Source organism: Ixodes scapularis, unplaced genomic scaffold, assembly GCF_016920785.2.
Source record: "Ixodes scapularis isolate PalLabHiFi unplaced genomic scaffold, ASM1692078v2 PGA_scaffold7__128_contigs__length_106722199, whole genome shotgun sequence".
Lineage (NCBI taxonomy): Eukaryota > Metazoa > Arthropoda > Arachnida > Ixodida > Ixodidae > Ixodes > Ixodes scapularis.
This window is the reverse complement of record NW_024609882.1, coordinates 97735581-97762178: the sequence shown is the minus strand read 5'-3', so window position 1 is coordinate 97762178 and position 26598 is coordinate 97735581. Positions and strand designations below refer to the sequence as shown.

Sequence of the window (26598 nt, the reverse complement as noted above, 5' to 3'; positions counted from 1 at the left end):
TCTTCCTTGGCATTATTAGATAGTGAGTCCTGATCCCTTGTTATCATCTCTAAGCATCGTCCTCGAGGTCCTCTTTGAAGTCGTCCGAGAGGTCATCCTTTAGGCGGCGTCCTAGAAGTCGTCCTTGGGGTCGCCCCAGACGTCGTCGTCAAGGTCGTCCTAGGAGTCATCCTCGAGCTCGTCCTAGAAGTCGTCCTCAATGTCGTCCTAGACATCATCCTCTAGGTGTCGTCCTCAAAGTTGTCCAAGAAGTCGTCCTTGAGGTCGTCCTCAAAGTTGTCCTAGAAGTCATCCTTGAGGTCATCCTCTAGGTATCGTCCTTGAGGTTGTCCTAGAAGTCGTACTTGAGGTTGTCCGAGAGGTCATCCTAGACGTCGTCCAAGAAGTTGTCCGTGATGTTGTCCTAGAAGTCGTCCTTGAGGTCATCCTAGAAGTTGTCGTCCTTGAGCTCGTCCTAGAAGCCGTCCTTGAGGTCGTCCTAGACGTCATCCCCTAGATCGTCCTAGAAGTCGTCCTTGAGGTCGTGCCAGACGTTGTCCACTAGGCATCGTCCTAGAAGTCGTGAAGGTAACGGTCTTCCATTTTCACGTGAAGTGGAAGGAATCTATAATTCTTTTTCAATAAATATTCCGCTGATAGTTGTGCGCTCGTCCTGTGTGCTTCTCTTTTTGACCCAGTATTTTTTTGTGCGCCGTTTTTAATTTATGAAGTCAGGAACCCACTTTCCAGCATTGCTAGCTTAATTACCATGGGAAGGCACGGAGCACCTGCTGGAGGCGTTCCAAAGATGCATTCTGCCATTCTCACTTGGTCAGAGACTATACTTGCACCCTGATCTTTATCAGCAAAATAAAGAACAAGAACATTATTAACAAAAAACATTTTATTAATCTAGAAGTTACAAAGAGCATATTTTTTAAGTCCTTCACTTGGAAGTGCACATTCGTCGATTCAAACTTTCATATCTAGGCTGTTTGCAAGCATGTTTTCAAAAGCTTGATCCATTTTCTCCAAATTAATTTTTTTGTCGCAACACAAACTTTTACCCGTAGTACTTTTCCACCTAAAATCTAGATTGGATTACTTTTCTAAAGGAATAATATCTCTTAAATCAGAGTGTGCAATGAGACTAATCTCTGTGGAAAATGTTACCTTCAGATTTTTATAAAAGGCAAAGACTTTATGGACTCTTTTCAAATTATTGGCAAAATATTTATTTAAATTGCGGTAACCTTTTCAAGAATAATGCAAAAATTATAAGAATGGTTTCACTGCTCTCTCTACTATATACGCAGAACATGAAGACACACCTTGTGCCATAGTTTTCGATGGGTATATGTAAACAAAAAATGGGCAGGTTGATCCTGGACATTGTTAATATTTTTTTTTAAATATAATAGAAAAACAATGAGTTTATGTTAGTACTTAGCCCAAAAATTATAGTAGATGTGAGAAATTAATACAATCTGGATGAAAAATGACAAGAAAACCTTCAAGACCAAGGTCTCCTCTAAGCTTCACTTGCTCACAATCTATTGCATGTAAACAAGAAACATTTGTCGGGCCCTACTCTTGAGTGTAACAATAAAAGTTGTAACTTGCCAGTTAATTATTCATCAATCAATTAATGCTACATCCCTCTTTTAACATTGTGATGGGTCAAGGAAAACATTCAGCAAGAAGAAAACTCGACAGCTACAGGTCATTATACATCTTGAGACAACACTTATTAGACCACACTACCACAGCCAAATATATGGGCCTTCTAGAGCTAAATCTAAAGATGTACAAATTATAAAAAAATGTCTCAAGAGCTCTATGAAAACAATGTGTATTCTGCTATGGCGACAATATTTTGTTTATACGAAAGAGTTCAAATCAGCTACTTGTGTCCTCGGAAACAAAACAATACAGTCAAACACCTCTAAGGCCCACAGAAATAAATTAAATTACAGAGGAGTCAATACGAAGTTTCATCGGCCATACTCTATTTTAACAAGTGCCGATTGTTGGGCGAGTTGATATTGTACTGTGTGGTGTCCGTTTTTCCTTGTCTCTGTCTCGCTCTGTGGCGTCTGTTCTTCCTTGTCCCTGTCTTAAAGCGCAATCATGTTTTCTCTATTTTAAAGGGAGAAAAACTTCTATAATAAAACCCAATTTTCGTTTTGATACCCCAACTTTCACAAAAAGGAACGAGCCAAATTGCTCCTGGTTTCCAACCTCCACATGACCCCACAAGTGGATGGTCAAGTGAAGTGTCCAACGCCATAGCAAGAGCATCCTTCCAAAACCGACAAGTGCAAGGTTATCTCTTTGCGACGGATAATCCATTCGGTTCGGCTCGGCCGTTTGAGAAAAAAAGCGACCAACCTTGAGTTTGCTAAGAATCTGCCGGTGAAGTTCAAACTCCAGAAATGGAAGACTCTGCAAGAAAAATGGGACCAACATTTAAAAGTAGAGATTACAGTGCTGAAAAACAAAATATTTAGAAAAAGGGTGGTTCCATTTTAATTTGACGCAACTTGATTGGAACCTAACAGTTTTATCGAAATCAAGTCTCAAGTGCCACGCAGAGTATGCCAAACACTCATTTTGACTTTTTCACAACGGTCATTGTTTACAAAATGTTGATTTGAATCAAACGGCTAATAATTTCTTACTTAGCAAGGGCAAATATGGGTCATTTCTAGAAAGAACAACTTGGATTTAGCTTTTATTGCAACTGTTCATGAAATCCCAAACTTGCTAGTCCGAGCAATTTCGCCTCACACTCTGACCGTTGTAGGAAATTAAACGTTAAGAACCAGTCTATAATTAGGGTTCCGTCATTTTTGGTTTCTATTTTTCCAAAATTCGGCATACTTTTTTCAGTGTCCAATTTAAAATTCAATTTTCGTTTCTTTTTTTCGGCGCATATTTATGCCCACAAAAGTTTATCAGCTTTTTTTCGGTGAATTAAAATCAACACTAACGGACACCGGATCAGACGATTCTTGTAGCTCTGATATTTGTGATCACTCAAAGAATAACAGCACAGATGCATTGAAAAAGAAATGGACACTTTATTTGGCAAATCTGTGCAACTGTAAAAGAAACAAGAGAAAAAGACGGAAGTACGAACAAGCAAGATATGAAGCCTATGCCCAAAAAGCATGAAACTTCACCTTCTGTACATCGGTTTTATGTGATCTTATTATAGTACACACACATGTACTTTCCCAGGTTCTCCTCGTTGATCTGCACTCCTTCTTTCCTGTTAATATGACCCTGAGCTTCGAGAATGCCCTCTCCAAGCTAACACTGGACACTGGCGGGCTGAGGAGATGGAGCGCTGCCCGAGCCAAAATCGGCCAGTCAACCGATTGTAACCGCCAAAAGAGACACGGTACGACGTTTTGAAGCACAACATAACATGCAGAGCTTGCATCAAGTCAGTCTTCCTTACGAGATTGAAAACACACTCGTACATGGCGAAGTCATGGGGCGATTTGGACCTCAAGTTCCGATCGATGATGCGCACATTAAACCAAAAACGCCGTGATGGCACCCAAGTATCCCATACGTTCGGACACGTTTCGGTCGCCACTGTTGTTCCACTTTTTCGCCACGGCTCTGCGGTACGACTGGAAGGTCAAAGTTTTCTTTTCCAGTTAAAACTGAATTTTAGAAAATGAATTCGACATACTTTTATCGGTCTAAATGGGTTTAAGTCGAAAATGCTGAACCTAAAAACTGATCTTTTTCGACAAAAACCGAATTTCCGAAAACAAATTTGGCACACTTTTATCGGTGTAGATTGAAAACTCCGAACCCTATCTATAATATGAAACAATTATTACTGCATAACCACAAATACAAGCTATCTGATGGTATATTGTTTGTATCCCTAATAAGCCGCCTCGGTGGCTCCGAGGCGAGAGCATCGGCCTACGGATCCCCATGTGGCGGGTTTGAATCCCAGCCGAGGTGCCCGCAATCTGACGGAGGTTTATTGCAGAGAAGGCACCGTGGTAACCGAACTTTCGGTTGCACGTCAAAAGATCCCCAGGTGGTCGAAATTAATTCTCAGTCCTCCGCTGGGGCGTGCCAGATGCCCGTCGTTGGTTGGGCATGTAGAACCCCCAAATTTGACTTTGTATCCCTAGTACTTAAAAAACAAAAATATCTAAATATACATATATATCCCGAGAAATAGCCCACCTAAAATTGATAGCAAATAAGATGAAAATAAGGGGAAAGCTAACTTTCCATGTGCCATAAAAAAAAAGTTGAAAAAATGCTTGTTTTAGATTTCATAATCCTCGACTGTCCTTCCCAGTCACCAATATTCACTTATCTCCCGCTATGGTTAAGTAACACTGTTTTCGCCAAGGTGACCGTTGGCCAGGGTCCTGCTATTGGTAGAAGTGGGCTATCTTTCGGTGTTTCAGAAGTAGCAAATCATGCCAAAACCAGGGGGTGGCCTATCGGGGCTGTGGCATCTCTTAAGATATTAGGGTATTCCCAGACTTTGCAAAAGAACAAGAACTTCAAAATTTTTCATGTAAATGTTTTTAAAAAGTTTTTTTTTTGTATTGCTTGCTTATAAGAATGACGATTGCGGGACACAAATGTATGTTGACCTTTATTGTTTCTATTCTCGGAACAATCAGTAAAATAAGCCTCTTCGCCTCAGGAGTGGTGGCCTCACTGCGATGCTGCTGGTGGGCTTAAGAAAAGCAGATGTTGCCACCACGTCTCAGTCTACTCCACAATCCCAGGAGTAACCCCTTCTGTAATAAACCTCCCTTTCCCAGGAGTAAACTTGCATTACTGCAGGTTTACCCCCAAGCTTCACATTAAAGGCAGTGACAGCGCAAAAATGACGAGAGCTAGAGACACAAAGAAAGAAAAACGAGGCCTTCAGTGCCTTAGTTTTTCTCCTCTGTTGTCCCGGTTGTTTTGTGCTCTTGAGTACTAAAATAAATCACCGAGCCTCCATCTCATTTCAAGATACTGGTTGATTACGTGTAGCCAAGTATAGCAATAAATGGCTCTAAAAAAACATGTTTTCCAAAAAGTTTGATATTTTTTTGCACGATCGTCACTTTAAAGATTATCACAAACAGTAAGCGAAACTTTCCCGTTTCACTTTCTGGCATCACTGCCAAATCACAATTACAATCTGGCATCTCGTATCTTGCTCCGTCACACGCCTCGCCGCTCGCGCACCTTTGTTCCCAAGTTTCGTGTGCAGGGCTGCGACACACGTTTGCTCCACTTTTCAGATCTTTGGATGAAGTGACTCCAGGACTTCAGAAAAGCACGGTAAGCATGCAGCAACGGCAGCTAACGTTGGCGGCAGCAACCCTCAGGTACAGATTTTCGGATTCGGGTCCACCGGCGTCCCATTTGGGCCGAAATTTGGGCCGAAATTTCCGGTGTCCACGTTGCCGACAGAAATTGCGAGAGGCTAATTTCCATGAGGCTCGTTTGTAATTTCAGCTTGGGCGCACCTTGGCGAAATTAGGTTCTTATTTATATCTTTGTATCAGCGCGGCGCATGGAAAGGCATTAGGTGCACAGTGGCGCAACAGTTCCATCCCTGCAATGGGGCGTTTGGCTCGCATTGAGTTTGTCTATGTTCCCGTCATTTCGCTTCGAAAGGCTCTGCAGTTCTGCAGTGCACCTGGCCTCCCAAAGCGAACATTTTTACGGCGCGTTGTAATTGTGCTTCATAACATTCACCCACCTCGCTCGCGAATGCCATGTGAAAAAAATAACAAGAACAGTAGAGCTCGAATGACTGCATATTTGTGTAGATGGCTGAGCGTCTTGGTTTCTAATTTACGATAAGAAAAGGGGGACACTGAAGACAAACAGACAACACAGGCTTTCGACCTTCAACAAAACGTTCTGTTGAAAGTCAAAAGCCTGTGTTGTCTGCTTGTCTTCAATCCCCCTCTTTCCTTATCGTAAACTGCATATTTATTTTGTCAATTGGTTTAGTCCTTTCAGTCGCTTAACACCATACACTGATGGACACTGACAGAATATTCTATTGAGCCGTGACTCGCACGTGATGAAACGCTAGAACGCCGCTTTCATGGTCGAGTCTTCCGAGCATTGTTTTCAGACGGGGGTGGAATAGCAGGCGGACGAGGGCGAAAACGGATGCCGACATGCACCTTTCGTGTCCGTGCCTCACGGCATTGCAGACGACGATAGACAGCAGTGAAGTAGCAGATGATGCCGGAGGCTGCCGCGTGTCTGCTCGCACGACTATTGGGCAGTGTCAGGCGCCAGACTATACGCACCGGATGTCGCAACAGGGAGACACTAGGCTCGTTAGCATGTTTCGGCTAGCAGCCAAGGCAATCCAGTAGCCATAGGCGGGGCCACTGATCTGTGGGCAGGGCTTAGAGCGTGCCGTGATCTCCATCTAAATTGCCTCTAACAAAATAAATATTGTGCAATTTTTTTTTTTTTTCGTTGAAAAATTATTTTAGAAATGTGTTAAGAAAAGAAATTTAAGAGAATAAACACTGAAATTTAAGAAAAAAAGAAATCTTTTTTTCTTAAATTTCAGTGTTTCTTTAAGAAACAGTGAAGGCTAGCAGATTAAACTTGTTGCAGGTCTACTCACATCGCTAATTTCCCTGGCATTTTGTTCACCCTTGAGGTCCTTCTTGTTTCTACACACACTGAGGAAAAGAGAAATGGATCAATTCATTACTCAGAGCAGGTGACACGAGCGAGCGATGCAGGACAAATGCGAGTGATGAAGCCCCTTCAGTCCTGCAACTGGTAGCAGTTGCACCAGAATTTTTCTCAAAACACTAAATCAGGCAAATAAAAAAGGATAGACATTACAGAAAAGATGCAAGTGAGGAACTTTCAACATTGTAAAACCCGAGACTTAGGACAACAAAAGAAGAAAAAAATGGGATAACACAGATACAGACACACCTACCACAAAATCCCACATAAAGATGGAGCATTAAATAGTGACAACTACGAGGTTACACAAAAACGAAACTCACAAGACCCCACTATAAACTCGCACAATCTGGAAACCAACACTGCGGACATGCAAGCTCACATTACACGGCGCTCTTTCTGAACTTCATGAACGTCATCGTGAGTGATTTTTTCATTGAACGCAGAAAATAACTCTCAACGCGTAATCGCAACCTCTCAGAGTTGCAACTAGACGACTCGGAGAGGACTATGTGCGTCAACAGGTGGCGTGTACGGCAGCAACTGCAAACAGTAAAAACCATTATGCGGTCGAGCCTGATTCTGTCAAACCCGCATATTTAGAATTAATGTCTATTGAGAAGAGCAAAAATATCCCCCTTGAAAAACTTGTTAGAAGTATAAGAGCCTCGTGTGTCTCTTAGAGCCCCTAGTACCCGGAGTCTTGACACGTGAAACTGCTTGTTGCGCCCCTGGTAAGGTGGCTTTCCCCGAACACTGCCGTCACTGCTCCCGCGATCGGTTTGCCTGCACGAAGGCTGTCCCAGGGAACAGTGTGCCGCCAGTTTCGCCAACTTTTACCATGGGGCTGCAATGCCACACAGCCGACCGCAGAGAACATGCTCGCGTCTTGGCCGAGAATATTCCAGGCAAAAGGAGGCAGCGGGGAATAACGCCCAATTACTGCCCGAGCCAACCGGGAGACACGCACGGCCCCTGCTGCACAGAAGCAAAGACCACTCCACCCTCCACCTTGAAGTCATGTGACACGGCCACCATGGCCATGTTCTTACTGAATCTTACTCCAGGGTAAGGGTTTTGTACCTTGGCGTTCTAAAACCTACCCGCATCCAGCGCTCTTCAATCTGTTTTGTCACGCGACAAGACCTGCCAGAGTAACTTGGATCCATATGGGCAAGATTTGGAGCACAGCCCATTAGGTGGCTTCAACTCGTTTCTCTGCTCTCTCTTCCGCACCTTGAAGAGGGTGTTGTGTTCATGGTTTTCGCTGCGTTTCACCGCATTTCTTTCTCACTTTGTAAAGTGTCCTTCCATGCCATTGCGTGCCATCATCGTGTTGCCAACTTTCCCAGCTAATTTTGCAACGTGTCTCGATTACTTTCACAGTCGGCATACTAGATACGTGTGAGCAGGGAGGGGTCACAAGAATCAGCGTTAGCACTAATGCACATTCTTAATGTAGATGACACTAAGTCAGTGCGAGGGTCGATAGCACAATCACTTTTGACAACTCAAGTTTTTGTCGCGTGACGTCACGCCTAATCTCGCATCGCGTAACGTCCGACCAGAATCGAGGCAATGTTTCGAATTTTCTGTGTTTTTATGAAAAATGGGATGGGCGATCTCTCGGGGGCGGGCCTTCTCTCGGAAACTTACGGTATGTAATATCCAAATGTCTGTTGTAACGAGCTTATACTGCACGCATGTAGATTTCAATTGGAGCTAAAGGTAAAGGAAAGCTCCGGCGTTTTTTTTTTTTTTTTTTTTTTCAGCTATTCGACCTCAATCGGAGCAAAAAATAAAGGGGAGCTCCGGCGTTTTTTTTTTTTTTTTTCAGCTACCCAACTTAAACACATTTTGTAGGCATGTGCAAATAGTGAATCATGAGTTCAAAGTGAGTTCAAAGCGAACAGCGTTTTGGTTAAAATATTTTCTAATCTAATAATTTCTCTAAGCCCTTCACCACTGCACCGTGTTTAGAATACACCAGGTGCACTTGTGCACCATCCAGCTTTGAATGTGTTTTTCTCCTAAAAAGACCACTGGAATATTTGTTCTTTACGAAGTGTTCATTGCAGCGGGTTAGCCGTGTGGAGCGTACTTTTTACCAAACACCAGTGCACTGCAGAGAAGCAACAGCCGCTGATGCAAGTTCCATGGGTGCTGCTTCTCCACAGTGCGCCGGTGTTCGGTAAGAGGCATGCTCAACGGAGCTATCCTGCCGCAATCAACACTTCGAAAGGTACTACCATCGCAAACGCGTGCTTAGGAGAAAACCAAACTATTAAAGTGGGGTGGTGCATGTGCAAACCTGGTGTATTAAAAAAGAAACATAATCATAAACAAAGAAACTGTTGGAGGGAATAGACCCTTTCCAAAGTTCAGTCTGGTTACTTCTTTAACTATCATAGCCTAAGCATATATTATTTGTACATGATAATGGCTGCCTTCTGACAGCTGATGAAGGAAGAATTTGAAGACAGGCACCAATGCAAAGCCTGAATATTCCAGACGTTCATCCGCTGCAGTGTTTGATGTCAGCGTGTCGAGACTTATAAACTTCCGTGCACTACGCATTTGAGGGTGTCAAGGAAATCCTTGAAATGTTCAGCTTTGGAACACTACAAATAGCTCATGACAATAAAATGTGGCGAATACTAATAAGAGGTTTACTCAAGTAAGTGCATCGTACAGAGTGATAGTTTCTTGACACCATTAAAACTGTAATGAATAAAGAAATAATGCTACAGAGAAGAACACTGCAACTTTCATACGTCTGCCACTGATGAATAGATACTAGATTTTAACCGCCATTAGCACAGAAAGATTAAGACCGATATTTGAGACACTAGATGGCACTGAATTTCTGATAGGGTCCATTCCACGGAACCTCACTTGAGTTTGATTGGGTGGGCATTCATTGGAGATTTTATGCTACTTACAATTTACAGTAATTTGAATTTTTGTAAATTGTGACTCGAGGTAATTAAAAAAATAAATCGAGCAAATATATTGGGTAAAATAACTCAGCATGGGGTTCCAACATTTTAAAAGGTGAGAAAGAGTTTACCCTTCATCGGAAAAATTTCATCCACAAAGCAAAGTAAAAAAGTGTACAATTTGGCAAATGTTTAAAATTCATCTACGGTGCTTAGAGATCTGCTGCTTCAGAACCGATGTCCTACTGCAACTAGAACCTGTCCCAGCGGCCACTAGATGGACGCGTGTTTAGACGACAGTTAAAGACACTGCCTGGGTAGTGATGAAAAGGGTTCAGCAGCACACATTCGGCCATTCAGCCATGCTGCATTCCATCTCGAGGGGGTAGAAACTAACCGTGCCTGGATCAGACAGCTCTTTCCCGTCACCGGCATCCCAGGGGGTGGCTCTATCGTCATGAAGAGTATGTCTGGAACTTTGGAACGTCTGCAACAGTTGTTATACGTTCGGTTAGCATACCAACCACGTGTGCGCATCGAAATGCCGTAAAAGGTGCATTGCAACGTCAGTTCATAGGACTTTGCTTTATTTGTCCCCAGAGTGCTTATGCTATGTTGAAAAAAACTCGGCTGCCTCGATACTTTTGTAGTGGCACGCTACAGGGAGTAAAGGAGATGAAGACCACCAGCACGAGAAAACACCATCACTCGCACGCGGGGGCTCGAGATGACAAGGCAAAGGGCTATGCAGTCCACATTCCACGACCTTGAGATTTTGGCTCTTCCGTAATTATTGTAAATATACAATTTGTTAGCAAATCTTTCTTTCCTCACACTATGCCTTTAGTCTGCACTAGGAGTGACCCAACTCATAATTTTGGTTAATGAGCGAGATTGTAATTATGGTGCCACAATGTGAATGCCAAGTCTGGAACGGTACACACAAGCTGTAGTGCAAATGCACACTTTTGTAGTTTCAATGAGTGACCCTATGTCGTCACTCGAAAACACCGACTAAAGTAACAAAGACATATAGTCAGTTCTCAATAATTTGAACCTCATTATGACTACAAAATAGTTTGAACTGAAAAATACATTTTTTCTTTGAATTAGGCTACTCGCCTGAAAAGAAAATTTATCGTTTGTTGCTTCTGATGCATGACATTACTTTTGGCCTCATTATTCTAATGAAACATGCACAAAAACGTTCAGGTTCACTGTGGTACTACAACACTATGTTCTGTGCATGCTCTGCCCACCCAGTGGCTCGAGCACGAAATACAATCAGTGACTGGAAGTGGCGGGAGCTCATGGGCCGTCTCTTCTGCAACATGTGTCTTCCCATTCTGCTTAGAAGTTTAACCATTTTACTCAAAATATGTCATCAAAATTTAAAGTCATACAATAAGGAAAAACTCAAAAATGGAACTCAAAACACCTTACGCCGAAACAAAAATACAAGGGCCAATCGACCATGAAATGAGATTCGGGAGGACCACAATTCGCGTCTCTTAGAACAGATAGCCTTAAACGGAGTTTTTCTTTAGTGTAGTCAATATTTCTTTAATAGGATGCTCCCCAGCACTAACACTGCACGTCACTCCTGAAGATGCAGACGCAAATCATTTTACCTTCATTTCCAACCCCTTCACGCTTTCGGACAGTGTGGCAATTTTGTGATCCAAGCGAAATAAGCAACAATAAACCGTCAAGACGTCGTTCGGCCGAGCTAGTCAGTAGCGCAAGCCGCCGCCCCATCAAAAGAGCTCCGCCGTTCGCATCCATGCATCCATCCACTCATTCGACCCTACCGAATGCACTTCAGGCATCCCTCACCCGGTGGCATTTTAAGTGGAAAAAGTCCATCGCTATAGCCGCAAACTACAAAAGGTTTTAACAAAGCGACTGCAAATATCAATTATATCGTATAGCTTCATGGCCAGTAATTCCGTCATTTTCTGAACATTTTACGGCGTTCCCTCATGTAATGCAAGTTACACGAACGGTGTACAGTGAAACCCGTTTAGAATGAACCCACGTACAGCGAATTATTGGATATCAAACTCACGGAAAATTTAAATAAAAATGCATGTAAAAAGTATGTTTTATAACGAACAACACATTGTCTATATCGAACTTTTTCTCCCCGGGAAGGCTTCCAAAAACGCGAAAAAAATTGTCTTCTAGCCCTCTCCCGTTCCCAAAAATAAAGTAGGAAAGAAAGAAAATACCAAAAGCTCTGTGTGGCAAACAAAATTGAGCGAAGAGAAGTGAGTCAGAAGGGGAGAAAGCTAAAAAAAATGCACTCAGCACGCACGTATAGAAAAAAACATCATCCCAAGCGGTTGCCCACGAAGAGAAACAATTCAGAAAAGGAGATAAGCTAAAAAATAAGAAAAAACTGCGCAGGCACGCAAAAAAAAAAAACATTTTAGCACGCTGTTACAAGGCGAAAGTTAAGAGATGAAAAAGAAAGAAAAGCTCTCGCCTTACAACGAACTCATTGAGGAAGTTCGTTGCAAATGCTTCTTTGCTATATCGAACTACTTCCTATATCGAACTGATCGTAGAGTTTCCTGCTGTTTGTTATAAACGGGTTTGACTGTAGTGACTAAGACCAGACGAATGAGATGGTACTTGGAAGGCAAAAAGGCGCGAGCCGAAAGGCCTCCATGCACTCACCTGCACATCGCACACTTGATGAGCTGAGCCTGGAACGGAACGCTCACTTCGCTGTAGGGGATGTGACACAGCTTGCAGTCTTGCTTGCTCAAAGGCTCATCCACACTGCAAAGGAAAGGGACACTTTTCCTAACCATACTCACCTAAGGATTGCTCCAACAAAAGAACCGGTGTAATGAAGAAAAAACTACGAGCACCGTATATCGAGTCTGACAGAGCGGCGCATTTTAGACCACCACCAGCTTTTTAAGGGTTATATAACACCCTCGAGCACTGAGGAGTAATCTTTGAGTAAAGAATAGTGAGTTTGGTGCTGCTTTCATGGCTGTGCCCCAGAGGCTGCGTGACTCTGAGCTGTGGCATCGAAGCTGGGAGTGCAACAGCGAGAGACACAAACCTGCCATTCGTTTCCCCCTGGCTTTGGCGGGGCTTCTTTTCGGAACTGTTTGCGTCGAGGCATAAAACGATAAAATGCATGCCGAGTTCCTCCGCATAGCATCACTGAAAAGCAGCACACAACGCATGCTGCATTACCTTTGCCACGAAAGTGAATGAGAGGGGCAAGTTTGTTGCATCCTTCTCCACAGAAGGATGCAACAACAAACAAACGGAAAGGAATGAGTGGCAGTTCCTTTCCCTTCCACCATTTTTACCATAATAACCTAGAGGAAAAAGTCCCACGTACCCTCCAGAATCAAAGTGGGTGGTCTTGACGGGCCTAAATCATCGGCGACATCTTAATATATGCAAAGAAGTGGAAAAACATCACCTGTAAGGTCTGTGCCTAGTTCGTTTCTAGCTTACTTTGCGAGAAAACACCGGCATCGCGCATTGCATTCCAATTCGACGAAACGGACACGCCAAACCTTTCGTCTGCTTTCCTTTTCCGCCCTTTCATCATTCTATTTCTCTTTCTTTCTCTGGGGACCGCCGACGTCCCGCCGCGTTCTGCTCCCGTCTTTACCTGTCTGCGGACACCTTGCCGGAGCCCGGGTCGGGGGCCCTCTTGTCCGCGTGCCTCGCCCCGGACGACAGCTCCCGGTCTGCCACAGGGTTCAGGAGCACCGCCGTGCCGCTCGCAGACAGGATCGCCACCTCGTCGCTGCGCACGGGGGTCTCTCTCGCTTGGCCCGTTCCAACTCCCGTCTCCTCATCCATACTCTGCTCTCTGCCTTTCCCCGTAGTAACCTCCGTTCCCTCTGCTCACACCTGTTGGCACGGGCACCTCTATTCCCCGCAATAACCAGACAACCAAACATTTTCTCTATACGAGTGCAAGTTTGTCTGCATCTTGCACACCTTGCGCTTTCATTTACCCCCGACCTCAACCAATGACTCTGCTGTCGAGTCGTCGCGCACTCCCCGCACATTCTCGAGGCCACACTTTGACTGGTGCACCCTTCCTCGCATTCCGATGTGCCCCAGACGCATTTTGGAGCGCCCCCTCGCCGTATAAAGCGGGTCTCCCTATCGACGAAACGCAACCATACCAAGCGCTTTTCCGTCCAAATAAGGAGCGAGGGACCGAAAAACTGCCCTGGGTCCTCGTGACCCTCAAAATTAAAGGGACACCCTACCCCTAACAACATTTCTTTAAGTGCCCAGATAGGACGTGCAAGTCGCAAAATAAGCTTTCCCCACTAAATAAAATTCCTAGCGCAATACCTATGTCGAGAGAGTCGTTTTGAGAGCACAGTGATTTCGAGACGTGCTTCTATTTAAAAACGTCGACCCAGAAATAGAAGCACGTTTTCGATTGGCTTCATTGGTCTCATGGCGCAAATTTCTTTCAAACATTCGTATAAACCATTTCTTCTTCTAAAAAGCAGCTTACTGGCTACATTTTAATGTGTCTTAACTCTTTCCTGACCACGGGAAAAGTAGCCTTTTTCCAAGGATTTGTGCAACTGTTTTTATTTTCCTAACTGATTTGCGTATGGGGCAATATGACACATCAAAATGTGGCCAATCAGTTGTTCTTTCAAAACAAACTGAGGTTGGTATAATGTTAGAAAAAGATTTTAAAATTTGATTTCTTGAAAATACAATGTACATGAGAAAGGCGTATAAACGCCGACACTTTTACAGCTATTCAAATTTAACGACAAATAAAAGAAAAATTAGGAATATACAAAATGTGCCCCACACCCATGGCTATTACTTCTCAAAGTTAGTGTTTTCTAACTAACATTGTCTACTTTTGGTTTGCCAGAGAGTTCGCCTCCTTAACACGTGCGCTTCTTACCAAAAGAACGCTTATATAGTAAACTCTCACTTGAGCAAACTTCAAGGAATCCGAGGAAATAGTTCACATACATTGAGTCAAAAATGTGAAATGCAATTTATGGAGCCATGTACATCGATATAGACAATGTGCATAACAGTTATGTTGCTGCCTTTCTCATTTTGAAAACAAAATCTAATTTTCATTTGCACCTGCGCTTTAAAAGTGCTTGAAGTAACAGAGCTGACCAGAGTCTATGTTTTCTTGCACTTTCGGGCACAGCTTGTTGCTGTGACGAAGTCATACTGCAACGGCATCGTCCACTGGCTCAAAATACCCTGTGCACAGTCGTTTCAGTTTCTTTCAAAACGACCCAGGGATGCATGTCCTGCATTGCGACTTCTGGCCACAGCCCCAGACTGGAAGTGCACTCGGCGAGCCACCACCGCACCGTGACGGAGCAGAGTTGTATAAGAGCGGCCAACGTACCAGATGTTGGTTGTTTCAATGTATCCCAGCACCACGTTGCAGCTGAGGGAACGGGTGTGGGAACGGATCTCCTTCCTCAGTTCCGTCCACCAGGCATCCCTCGTTTCCGGTTCATCTGCAAGCCACGACGCCCTCTAAAATGACCCCACTCTTGTGTTGGCAATTGGAGATTCCAGTCATACTTTCTCGTTACGTGCGCGCAATGGGCAGGAAGCGAAAGGTCGCTGCCGATTAAGTCGAGAAATATGTTTCACTCCAGCGCCTCGCACATATCTCTTTCTATGGTCGTCGCAGCCTTTACTGTTCGCAAATTTTGCCACACGCAAGTTGGCAGATCTAATAGGAAGGGAGATCTCTGCATTGCTGAGTACCAGAATCCTAATCGGCACACCAAGCTGAAAGCACTCATCTCGAGAAAGGCGACAAATTCATTAATGTTGCGGAAGGCTCAGCTTTGATTGCGCCGCCGAAGAAACTTGCATGCACAAACTGAAACCATCAGGAAGAAGGGAACGAGTGTTTCTTTGTGTTCCTCTCAATCTGCGCATACAAGCGTCTTCAGCATTGTGCGCCAACTGGCCGCACGAGCCTCGTTAAACTCCTCTCGTGCTGTCTACAAAAATGCCGTTCCCACATTTATGCTGACTGCTGTTCTCTACCCAGGCCAATGACACTAAACATCAGAAAGACTGATCACCTTACTCCTACGTAAGGTGATCAGTCTTTCACCCTTGTACACGGTTTCAAACCAAAACTAAGCGGACTTATGCCTCATCGGAGGCTTCACTTACGATGAGGCATAGCAAGAGCCGAAACATTACTGCTAAAAATTGTCCTAAACTATTAAAGAAAAAAAGATTGAGGCCAAAATTGTGCGGGCCTAATCAGCTCTTCACCTGGGTTGTTGATCTGGTCGAGCAACTTGACAGACCTTGCAGAAACGACGCCACCAATGCTCCGTATAAATCCGTGCGGGAACTGCTTCATGGTGATGAAGGGGTACTCCTGCGTCGGCAGTCAAAGAGAAAGCAAGACGCTTTCACTCCTTGGCTCGCGCGGACGCCCCACACTACAGGCAGAGCTACCGAAGTTACTCTAAAAACTTTCCACTCTGGCGGAGAAGGAAGACCAGCGAAGCTGTACTTCCTCAGGGAACCGGCTTGCCAGTTGCCTGGTTGGCACCATCTATGAAAGACGGCGCAAAACAGACAACCGGCAAGCTGGTTATCCGGTTGCCGTTGTCACTCATAGATGGCGATAGCTGTCCAGAGTTTTGTGACATTTGTTTGCTGGCGGACACGATACTGGGGAAACTAGCCCTTAACAGCTTAGCTGTAAAAAATTCGCCCCCTTCCCACACTGTCGTGGCAAAGGCAAGTCCCTTTATTCAAATTTTCGGTTAGTTTAAAGGGGGGTGTGGTCCCGGCCATCGTATGTACGAGTCTATGGGAAAAAATGTGTGGTAATTCGAAGTTTATAACCTTTGGGATTTCTTAATTTGAACAACTTTTTGCGCATTGGAGAAATCTGGTAACTTCACGGAAGTCCGAAAAAGCCTCGCTATTCTGCCGACCAAGCTTACATCGCACGCGCGCACACTTTATTGTTTTTATCTACCGTGGCTGCGGTTGAGAAAAAAAGGGAACGAGCGTACCGCGCAACTAAGCCGCCAGGCAGCCAAGTTGGTTAAGCGGCCAAGCCAGTTCTGCAGTCAAACTGAGCCAAGCCAAGCCAGCATGGCCGCCGGCACACGCATCACGAAGTCGTCCTCCCAAAAATTACAAAAGCCAGCACAGCCGTGCGCCACGTACGGCCGACAAAGCTCGGTTCGAGGCATTGGCCAGCCAGCACTGCACTATGTTTTGGCTACCAAATATATTTATTTATCAAATATAAACGGTGAGGTTGCGCAGGCAGTTAGGCCTAGGAGCAATCAAGTGCCGAGTTACCGAGTGCTGCTTGCAGAAACCGCATAGCACTTTTTTAAATTTTCTTTGCCAAAGAAACTGCCGAAGGTACCCTGAGAAAGCTTCGTAAATTGCAGAACACGGTTAATACCGTGCATCTCCATTAATGAAGGCAAGCAAAAGTCAACGACTTCTCCCGGGAAAAATGAATGAAATGAAAAAAAGACCTTTGCGGTTTGAGCGCATTCTTTTTTTTTTAATTTGCAGTTGGCTTAGTTGGAAGTCTTTCACTGCCCCCGTGAGCTTCCAATTCTTGAAAGTTGTCTGTGCGTTGCTGTCTGGTGACATCGGACGGTTGTGCCTCGACAGCATCGCAGTGCGTGGCATTTTCGAGGCCCTCCCAAAGCTAGTGGAGAAAGGGAATGCGACGTCAGTCTCTCCCACGGTCACGCACCCCAGCTTGGACTCCGCTATACCGTCCCAAGCACACGAGTGTTCTCTTCCCCCCGCACACTCTCGCGCCGTACGCACAAGCGCACTCGCTCGACGACTCCTACATGCTCCCAGGATTGTTGCTTTCCGCCTGGCTCTGGCTGTACTTGCAACCAGCTGTTGCCAAAGGCAGAATGCCCCCGCTTGAGGTGAACCATCTTTTCCAGCCTGTCACAGACTACCGTAAAATCTCTTAACCTCTTGGCTGCTAAGAGCAAGCGTCACCCGAGCCACCCATTACGGACCACAAAGGCCGACCATGAGTGTGACTCACATTTCCGTTTCGGCGCTTGTTTAGCGCACTTTCTGGCAGATGGCAAAATTAGCCTCTTTGCTTCATTTAACTTTGGCATTGCTTCGTTTGTTTTGCTGTTTTACAGAGACAGAACGCTCCATTTAACCGGAAAAAAAGTGGTCGCTCGCAAGTGTTCACATTAGAACCACGGGACTTCGGCGTTTGCACGTTAGCGGAACTCTGACCAAAAGTCGTGATCTACAGCAAGATATGACCCCCGGATGTCGAAACAATGTTTTCGTCTTATTTTAATGCAAACTCCCCTTTTAAAATAAAATTTTGCTGTGTGTTTCTCGAAGTAAAAAATGGGTATGCGAGGAATTAAAGAGGTCAGGACATGCCAAAAATAATATATGAGGTAACTAGCAGGATTATAGGAACATTGTATGTTCCTATAATCCTGCTAAATTTCTTTCGAAAATAAAGCGATAGTTTTGGGTATACATCGATTTAAATGCGGGACCCTCAGATCCGCCCATTCGTAAAGGGCGCCAGGTTGGCGGGTCGGTGACGTCGTCTGCCTACCAGGCGGCGTCCCCTTTGTACGCACTCGCGGAATTGGCTCTTTCGGCTCTTTTCGTTTGAGCTTCCTCGTTTCGAGCATGCAGTCCATGACAATTACATCTACTGCATCGCTTACTTCGTCCAAGTCTTCGACACTGACTGCAGTGGCGATGAGAGTGATTGTTATCGAAAGACGTTGGAAGCCGGTCATTTTTACAAAGACCCGCCGGCAACCAGCTCCAGCGACCACTCACGGACAAACTCGCCGTGGCCGCCGTTGTCCGTGACAGTCTCACAGGTGCATGCATGCAGAGGGTGGAAGGTCAAAAGACCAGGGGCGAGGGCGAGAATACCGTTGGGATTGCCAAGTTTTGCGAGCGGTTTTGATTCGCCGAAGCAAACTTGGGCAATCGTGGAGGTGCTTAGAATAAGAAAGCGTTCCCGATAGCGTGGTTTATGGGCACTATGGTGCGACTAACTTGGGCGGTGTTGCCTGGTCGTGAGATGAAAATGGTCAAACTTCCTAACTCGATTATTGCAATTACTAAAGCTTTAGAAATTGCCAAACTCGGTGTATATAATTTACCCGTTTAATTTTCGTTTCCAAACCCCTTTGAGAGCACCCACCCAAAATGAAGAGATAAATGATAAAAAACATGAGCTGGGCCATCTTTAGGGATGAGACGGCAAACTTTATAAAAAAATATATATACGGTTGCACCCGCTACAAACCACAAGACGTGGGCACTGATACAGCAGATTGTGGACGCGACAAATTTGCGCATCAAGACGCAATAAACAAGTGGAAATTTGTTACAAACTCCCATGTCACGGGAAGAAACGCCGCAGATTGCAGATGTAGTAGATTTGCATTTCACTGAGCAAGAAACACGAGGAAACTTGGTACAGTATAGACCACTTACAACGTAACCGCTTATAGTGCAGGACCGGGTATAGCGCGGTTTTTTTAAACCACCGGTTCGTCTCCCATAGAACTCTATGTAATTACATACCGCTTAAAATGCAGGCGCGCGAAGGGAAATACCGGTTATAGTGCGGTTTCTGGCACAGCCCGCCGGCCGCGCCGACGACCAGAGCAGCGAGCGCGCTTCCCTGTGCGACACTAGATAACGGCGCTGACGGCGCGAGCAGCAAGCGACACTCGCGTGGCAGTTGCTCCACAGCCGAGTTGCTCGAAGAAGCGAAAGGCTTCAGTTGCCATAGCGACGGAGGGACGCACGCACGTGTCGTTCACGTGCGTGCGTCCCTCCGCTGCATTGGAAACAAACAACCGCAGCGACAGACCAATCGCAGGTCGAGGAGAAGTGTTGCGCGCGTTACATGCCGGTCGCGGGCTGGCTGCTTCTATCCGCAAGCACGGCGTCGGTTGTGATCGTCGTCGTAGACGGCGTTCATCTCATCGTTCCGCGTAAAAGCGCTATCCTTGACTGTGAATTTTCGTTGTGTGTCGCTATGATAACCCAGCACATACTAGAAAGGAAGATCCACCTACTCGTGCGGCGATGTCGTGGCGGCGCTCTCAAGACGGCAGAAACGCCTGTGTCGTCGTGTTTGTTTACTTCGACTACAGTGGTGATTTCTAAGCATTTGTGTCCTCGAACATCGCCCGGATTTCTTATTTGGCGCATTTCATGCGTGCGCTCAAGTTCAAGGTATTACTGGCGCGTACCGTGTGAAGGATGCGAATTTTCACGCGTTTTCACCTCCGGAGAAAAGTGATTAGGGTTAGCAATCCTGAACGCTCTCAACGTCCGTCCGCAACCCGCGACGCCGTTAAAAGGCTGCGCCAGGCAAAAGCTGCTCATTTCTTTCAAAATGTGTAACACACTTGAGACAGAACTGTACTAGTCAGGTGAAATAAAGACTTACCTCAAACTAAGCTTTATTTTTCATCTAACATAAAATAAATTCTTTTCACAAGTGTAAGTTGTCTCATGGCATGTATTTTGGCCTGAAAAATTGATGTTTTGGTTATAGTGCGGTACCGCTTATAGTGCGGATTTTCGCAACTCCCGCGACATACGTTATATGCGGTTTACACTGTACAGTGTAGACCGCATATAACGTATGTTGCGGGAGTCGCGAAAATCCGCACTATAAGCGGTACCGCGTTATAACCAAAACATCAATTTTTCAGGCCAAAATACATGCCATCAGACAACTTTCCTTTGTAAAAGAATTTATTTTATGTTAGGTGAAAAAGAAAGCTTAGTTTTAGGAAAGTCTTTATTTCACCAGACTAGTACACTTCTCTCTCAAGTGTATCACACATTTTGAAAAATATGAGCGACTTTTGCCTGGCGCAGCCTTTAACGGCGTCGCGGGTTGCGGACGGACGTTGCTAGCGTTCAGGATTGCTAACCCTAATCAATTTTCTCCGGCGATGAAAACGCGTGAAAATTCACATCCTTTATATGGTACGCGCCAGTAATACCTTCAAATTTAGCACAGGCATGAAATGCTCCAAATAAGAAATCCGGGCGATGTTCGAAAACACAAATGCAAAAGTCACCACTGTAGTCGAAGTAGACGAACACGACGACACGAGCGTTTCTGCCGTCACGAGATCGCCGCACGAGTAGGTGGATCTTCCCTTCTAGTACGTGCTGGGTTATCATAGCGACACACAGCGAAAATTCAGTCAAGGATAGCGCTTTTACGCGGAACGATTTACGCGGAACGAACCACGCCGTCTACGTCGACCATGACGTCGACGATCCCAACCGACGCCATGTTTGCGGATAGAAGTAGCCGGGCCGCGACCGGCATGCAACGCGCGAACACTTCTCCTCGACCTGCGATTGGCCTGTCGTTGCGGTTGCGGAGGGACGCACGCACGTGAACGACACATGCGTGCGTCCCTCCGTCGCTATGGCAACTGAAGCCTCTCTCTTTGTTTTTCACCGCTTCTTCGAGCACCCTCCTTGCCCCGCGAGTGCCGCGTGTTGTTGCGGCTCGCGCCGTTATCTAGTGTCGCACAGGGAAGCGTGCTCTCTGCGTCGGTCAGTCGGCGCGGTCGCCGGGCTGTTCCGAAAACCGCACTATAACCGGTATTTCCCTTCGCGCGCCTGCATTTTAAGCGGTATGCAATTACATGGAGTTCTATGGGAGGCAAACATGTGGTTTAAAAAAGCCGCGTTATAACCGGTCCTGCACTATAAGCGGTTACGTTGTAAGTGGTCTATACTGTACCAGATTGCGTGCCACGGGAACCGATACTGCGCACATATTGTGGATGAAAATGCTGAAACCCGCCGCAAACTTGCTTGTCACAGGTACTGCAGATCGCGCGGTTGACATGATTCCCGTCGGACATTGCGTCGGGTGTCGCAGGGAAGGGGCGATGCTTCGCAATTTTTATGTTAGGGATATTTAGCCAGAAAAATGGGAGGGGCGGTCTCTCGAGGGAGGGCATTCATACTGGATTCTTATGGTATGCTATACATGCTCCTGGATTTCTATCCTAACATAATTGTGCTATAAACTCGTCAGAAGGAAACTTTGTTTGTGACAACTCTAGTTCACTAAATGTGTGGAACACCGGAGAATAGACAGACCATTTACACGGAGAGAAAACCAAAACCGGAGTCAACTTGTAAGGAACTACTAGCTGAAAGACGTACATGTAGGAACTCCCCATTCCTAGCTTTGACTCCACAGCCAGAGGAAGTTATCTTCGAGCAGAGTTACTTGACAGTTTGGGATATAGATACTGTCGCGAATAAAAACAAATCATGAGCCATTCTAATCTGTGAAGGTGTTTAGCAGACAACACAGACATGCCCTGAGGAGCCGGGGGAAAGTAGACACGTGTAGCGAGACCGCCACCCCGGGAAAGTGGAAGGAACTAGGCATGCAAGAGCTTGGAACAACGACAAAGAGCATGGCCGACGCTGGTCGCATAGCGGCAAATCTTTAAGAAACCCTTATTATCTACCTGAGAGTCGACTCATCTTGAAAATGCTGCCTATTGATAACTAGTCTAGTAAAACTACATGTCCAAGGGATGAGACGTATAAGCTTTTGAATAGAATGGAGCAATTTTGTATCAAATTCAGGACCCGAGTTTTTCTTGATGCACACAAAAAATCCACAGAACCCTAGCCATGAACAGCTTCGGTGTAAAAAAAAAGATGAATTCAAAACTGAAAATAATAATTTAATGAGGCAAACTTACCGACTAAAGCCAAAGAATACACCGCGCATTAGGCGCAGGCAACTGGAGGGTAGGGTGGCCGTAATCTATGGCGCTTAAAACGGGACGTCGGGGGTAGGAGGGGTGAGGGGGGGGGGGGGGAAGTGCGGGAGCACGAAGCGAAGCGAAAGAGAAAAAAAGCAAGCTCTGCTACTATTCCCTTCCCTCAACAAATGCACACTTTTCCAAAGTTCTTCGTTAAGTTGAGTACAGAAGCACAATGAAACTTCTCCATCAACAAAAAGGTAGAAGAACCGTGCCAAATATGGTAGTATAAAAGAGTGCCCCGACCAGACGCCAGTGCGAACAGAAGGTATTGACGGCTGTTGATGGGAAGTTGAGGTCATTTGTTCCCAGGGTGTGACCCAGGCAGCTGTGCAGCTCACCAGCATCTCGAGGCTCTCCCTGGCCAGCGCCGGCCGGAGGATGAACTGCCGGGCAGCTCCACCGCTGCTGCTGCCCGAGCTTGTGCCTGGGGACCCAGCAGAAACGGGAAACTCCTTGCGTGTAGCCCCAAAAGTTACGGGGCTCGCACAAAGCAAAATAAGCTACCAAGCATTTATGAAGTACACGCAATAATCTTAGAAGTGCGCGAAAAATGCAAACTTTAAAAAAATTTGCGAGGAACTCCCAGATTGAGGCAAAAAAGCATATTTACGTTCAATTTACATCAGCTTGTCCGCACTCTCACTTTTTCTTCGTTGATTTGCGAAGAGCATTCACTTTTTGATTCAATCTGAAGCACACTTCTACTAATTCAAGTGTCCTAGTTTCTAGAATGTTCTAAGATTATGAACAGGTAACGTCCAACGTGTTTCTGCCATATATTTTAACGCATATTTTCTGCCTCACGTTCGCTACATAAATATTTCCAGTATTTTTGCGAATTTTTATTATATAACTATTTTATTAACTATATTGCCACGCGCATCACCGAGCGAGCGCGTGCTGGACAAATGGTTACTGTGCTTGGCTCTCGCGCGGAGGCCCCAGGTTCAATTCCTGGAGGCGGACGCTTTTAGGAATCGAAAATAATGCGAAATGAATCGTGCGTCACTTGGCAACAACATTGTGTGGGTGTTGTAAAGTAGGCCTTTAACCACAAAAGCCCTACCGCAGAGGCAAACCGAGCAAATTTGGGTACATGGCCAACACAGATTACTTTCAAGAGACGAGACGAATCTGGGGGTTTTGCGTGCCAAACCCACGGGGGGCATCTGGCACACCCCTGCGAAGGACGGCGGATTAGTTCTGACCACCCGAGGATTTTTTTATGCGCAACAGAAACCTTGGCAATATACCTCTGTCAGTTACCTCGACCAAGATTCCAACCCACCAGCTGGCAGGGGTGAATTTATGCTAGAAGGAAAGCGGTGGGCATTGGACTGGATGGGGGTGAGAATCTACAGAGGGATGACGTCGCAGGCAAAGCGTTGCCCTGATCTATATTGGTGGCCTAATATTTGCCATTTTACCAAAAACTAAACATTTCTTCCAAAGAAAAGCTGGTGTACGTCCTTTCTTTCATACAACAGGTTGACCTTGGGGGCTTAAAGGGGCACTGACACATCAAAATCATATTTTTTTTATTATCCAAACCGACTGAAAACGATGCCGGGACATTACCCTCAAAATTAGAAACTTGGGAATTCAGTATTTGTGAAGTAAAATAACAATTTCCAAACGCCGAATTCGAAGTTCCCGCGCTATCTGCACTAGTGCGTTGACGTCAAATATTGCGGAGTCATAATAGTCCACTTTCTTTCATGACTCCGTGCTGTTGCCATTGCGACCCGAAGCAAGGAGGAACATGCCTAGGGACCGAGAAAAACCGGTTTTATTTCATGCGCCGCGCGAGCGGTGCTGCCCGGCGCCTGCCCAGGCGGCATGTTTTTCGAGGGAGGATACAATTCCAGAAGGCGACATCACACCGGACTCCGATTTTTGATATTTCAAAAAGATGGGCACAGTGCGTTCGCAACTCTGTTAAAAAACATGTTTTACGATTGCCGTTATTAAATGTTATAGAAATGTTGCATACAAAGCGCCTAATTCTATGATTTTTGACGTCATGAATCAAAAGAAGCAAGGAGGCGAAAAACGGGAGAGAAGAACGCCAAAAATAAAAAGGTGCACGCGTGCACAAAAAACTTTTTTGCAATGCGTTTTTTTTTTTGTGTGTGTCTAAGACTACAACAACTTGCATTGTTTTAGACAAGAAAAAAAAATTACGACCCTTGGGGTTTTCAGTGCCCCTTTAGGGAGTGGTGGTGGGGTGGGGGTGGCTGAACGCTCCACCCATAAATCCACCCATGCCGGCTAGGGATGGCCAACGCTTTGCCTCGTAGCCGCCCAAGCGCCAGAAGGAACTCTGGCGTCGTCAAGCGAGGCTCAGAAAACGGTCCGAGAGAGTCCGCTCACCGGTGGCGGCTGCCAGTCCGGCGTGGAGATCCGGATCCGAGGCCCGCTGCAGGAGGGGCACCGCCGCAATCGTGCCCGGCAGCGCCGGAAGGACCGCCGCCCGGAGGACCCCGGGGACGAGGGGCGGGTCGGCGACCACCCCCTGCGCGGGGCGGTGCGGGGGGGGCGACTCCTCGGAGGGGGACCTGGGGGGCCCAAGGGGGCACAGCGTGTCCGACCGGTTCCTCCGCAGTGGCCCCAGGGGAGGGGCGCCCTGCCGGCCGCGCCCCTCGAGCAGGGACTGCACCGACGCCAGCAGCCCGCCCCGGCGAGGGGGCGGCGGGGAGGAGCGGGGGCGCCGGGGGGACGGGGGAGGCGACCCGGGGGTCACCGAGACACGGGGGATCGCGCGCTGGGGGGCGGACCACGACAGCCAAGCGGGGGAGGAGGGCGTGCGGGAGTGGTGGGGGGGCCTCCGCAGAGCGAGGGGGGGCAGGGGAGGCGACGGGGGTCTGCCGGTGGAGGGCCGGAGAGAGAGAAAGAGAGAGAGAGGGGGGACACGCGAGTCGTGAGATGGCAGGCACATGCCACAACCGTGCGGCTCGTCACCAAGCGGTGCCGGCCAAAGATGCACGTTCGGAAAGAGAGGCCGAGGGGGTTAGGCGAGCGAGTTTCGTCCCGCTCGGTTGGCCTACTTTGCTCCAAAATCTGCGTGCACATTCGAGCCCCGCATTGGTTTCTGGTGGATCGAAAGCCAATTGCTCAATGAAAAGTATGATGCCCAGAATGTGTCTCTGGCCGGTGCGTTTCCTGCCTTTGCTACACATGCATCGGCAGCGATCCAAAAGAGGAGACAAAGTATGTCGCGGAAGTCGTTACGTCACACTCTCGGATATCACGATATTGAGAGTTAGTCGCAGGCAGTGGCGTAACTACCGGGTGATTCAAGGAGACGGCAGGCTCTTTAAATCGACTCGAAAATTCGGTTTCTTTACCCATCGCGCTACGACTTTGTGCAGCGTTGCCCACAGATGGTGCATTTTTTTTTGGTAAAATTTGCAAAGAGCGAACTTACCTGAGGAAATCGTAAAGAAAGAAAAAGGCTTAGCTCCTATGGAAACGCAGCGATGCCACCGGTCTTCAAATAACACGGCGCCGTTTCGCACGGGAGACAAGAGATGGCACAAGCGGTTGCGACGCCAACTGCCGCCAACGAACGAGCAGATGATGCCGAGAGCCGGCGTATTTAGCAGACAAAGAACTGCAGTTCCTTGTTACCGCGCCAGTTTTTGTTTCTGCGACTGTCGCCGTCTGCTGAACGCGCGCCGCTTTTGAGTCTAAAAGATTGTCTGCTAAAAAGGCCTGCTCTCGGCGCCGTACGCTTGTTCAGTGGCGGCGTTTGTTGCGCCATCTCTTGCCTCCCGTGCTAAACGACGCCGCGTTGTTTGTAGACCAGTGGCGTCGCTGCGTTTCCATAGGAGCTAAGCCTTTTTCTTTCTTTACTTTTTCTCAGGTAAGTTCGCTGTTTGCAAATTTTACAAAAAAATGCACCACCTGTGGGCAACGCTGCACAAAGTCGTAGCGCGATAGGTTAGGAAACCGAATTTCCCGGTCGATTTAAAGAGCCTGCCGTCTCCTTGAATCACCCGGTAGATATGACGGCGCCCATGGCAAATGAAATTTCGCGCCCCTCATGATGATAGTGATAATGACATCATCATCATCATATTATTATTATTATGGGTGGACTC

General features: G+C 46.4%; 1 protein-coding gene across 3 annotated transcripts in view; it reads right to left on the bottom strand.

The window, feature by feature from the left end:
• Window positions 1-26598, bottom strand: part of LOC115323621 (C2 domain-containing protein 5) — a 157776-nt gene that overhangs the window by 63015 nt on the left and 68163 nt on the right. For all 3 annotated transcript variants that reach the window (XM_040212497.2, XM_040212499.1, XM_040212498.1), the window contains 9 exons: window positions 24869-25053; window positions 22834-22919; window positions 15930-16038; window positions 15034-15148; window positions 13285-13422; window positions 12321-12425; window positions 10036-10125; window positions 6626-6683; window positions 2371-2424 (listed from right to left, as the gene is read on the bottom strand). In XM_040212497.2, coding sequence (XP_040068431.1) covers window positions 2371-2424; window positions 6626-6683; window positions 10036-10125; window positions 12321-12425; window positions 13285-13422; window positions 15034-15148; window positions 15930-16038; window positions 22834-22919; window positions 24869-25053 — 940 coding nt within the window. The remainder of the gene's footprint in view (window positions 1-2370; window positions 2425-6625; window positions 6684-10035; window positions 10126-12320; window positions 12426-13284; window positions 13423-15033; window positions 15149-15929; window positions 16039-22833; window positions 22920-24868; window positions 25054-26598) is intronic.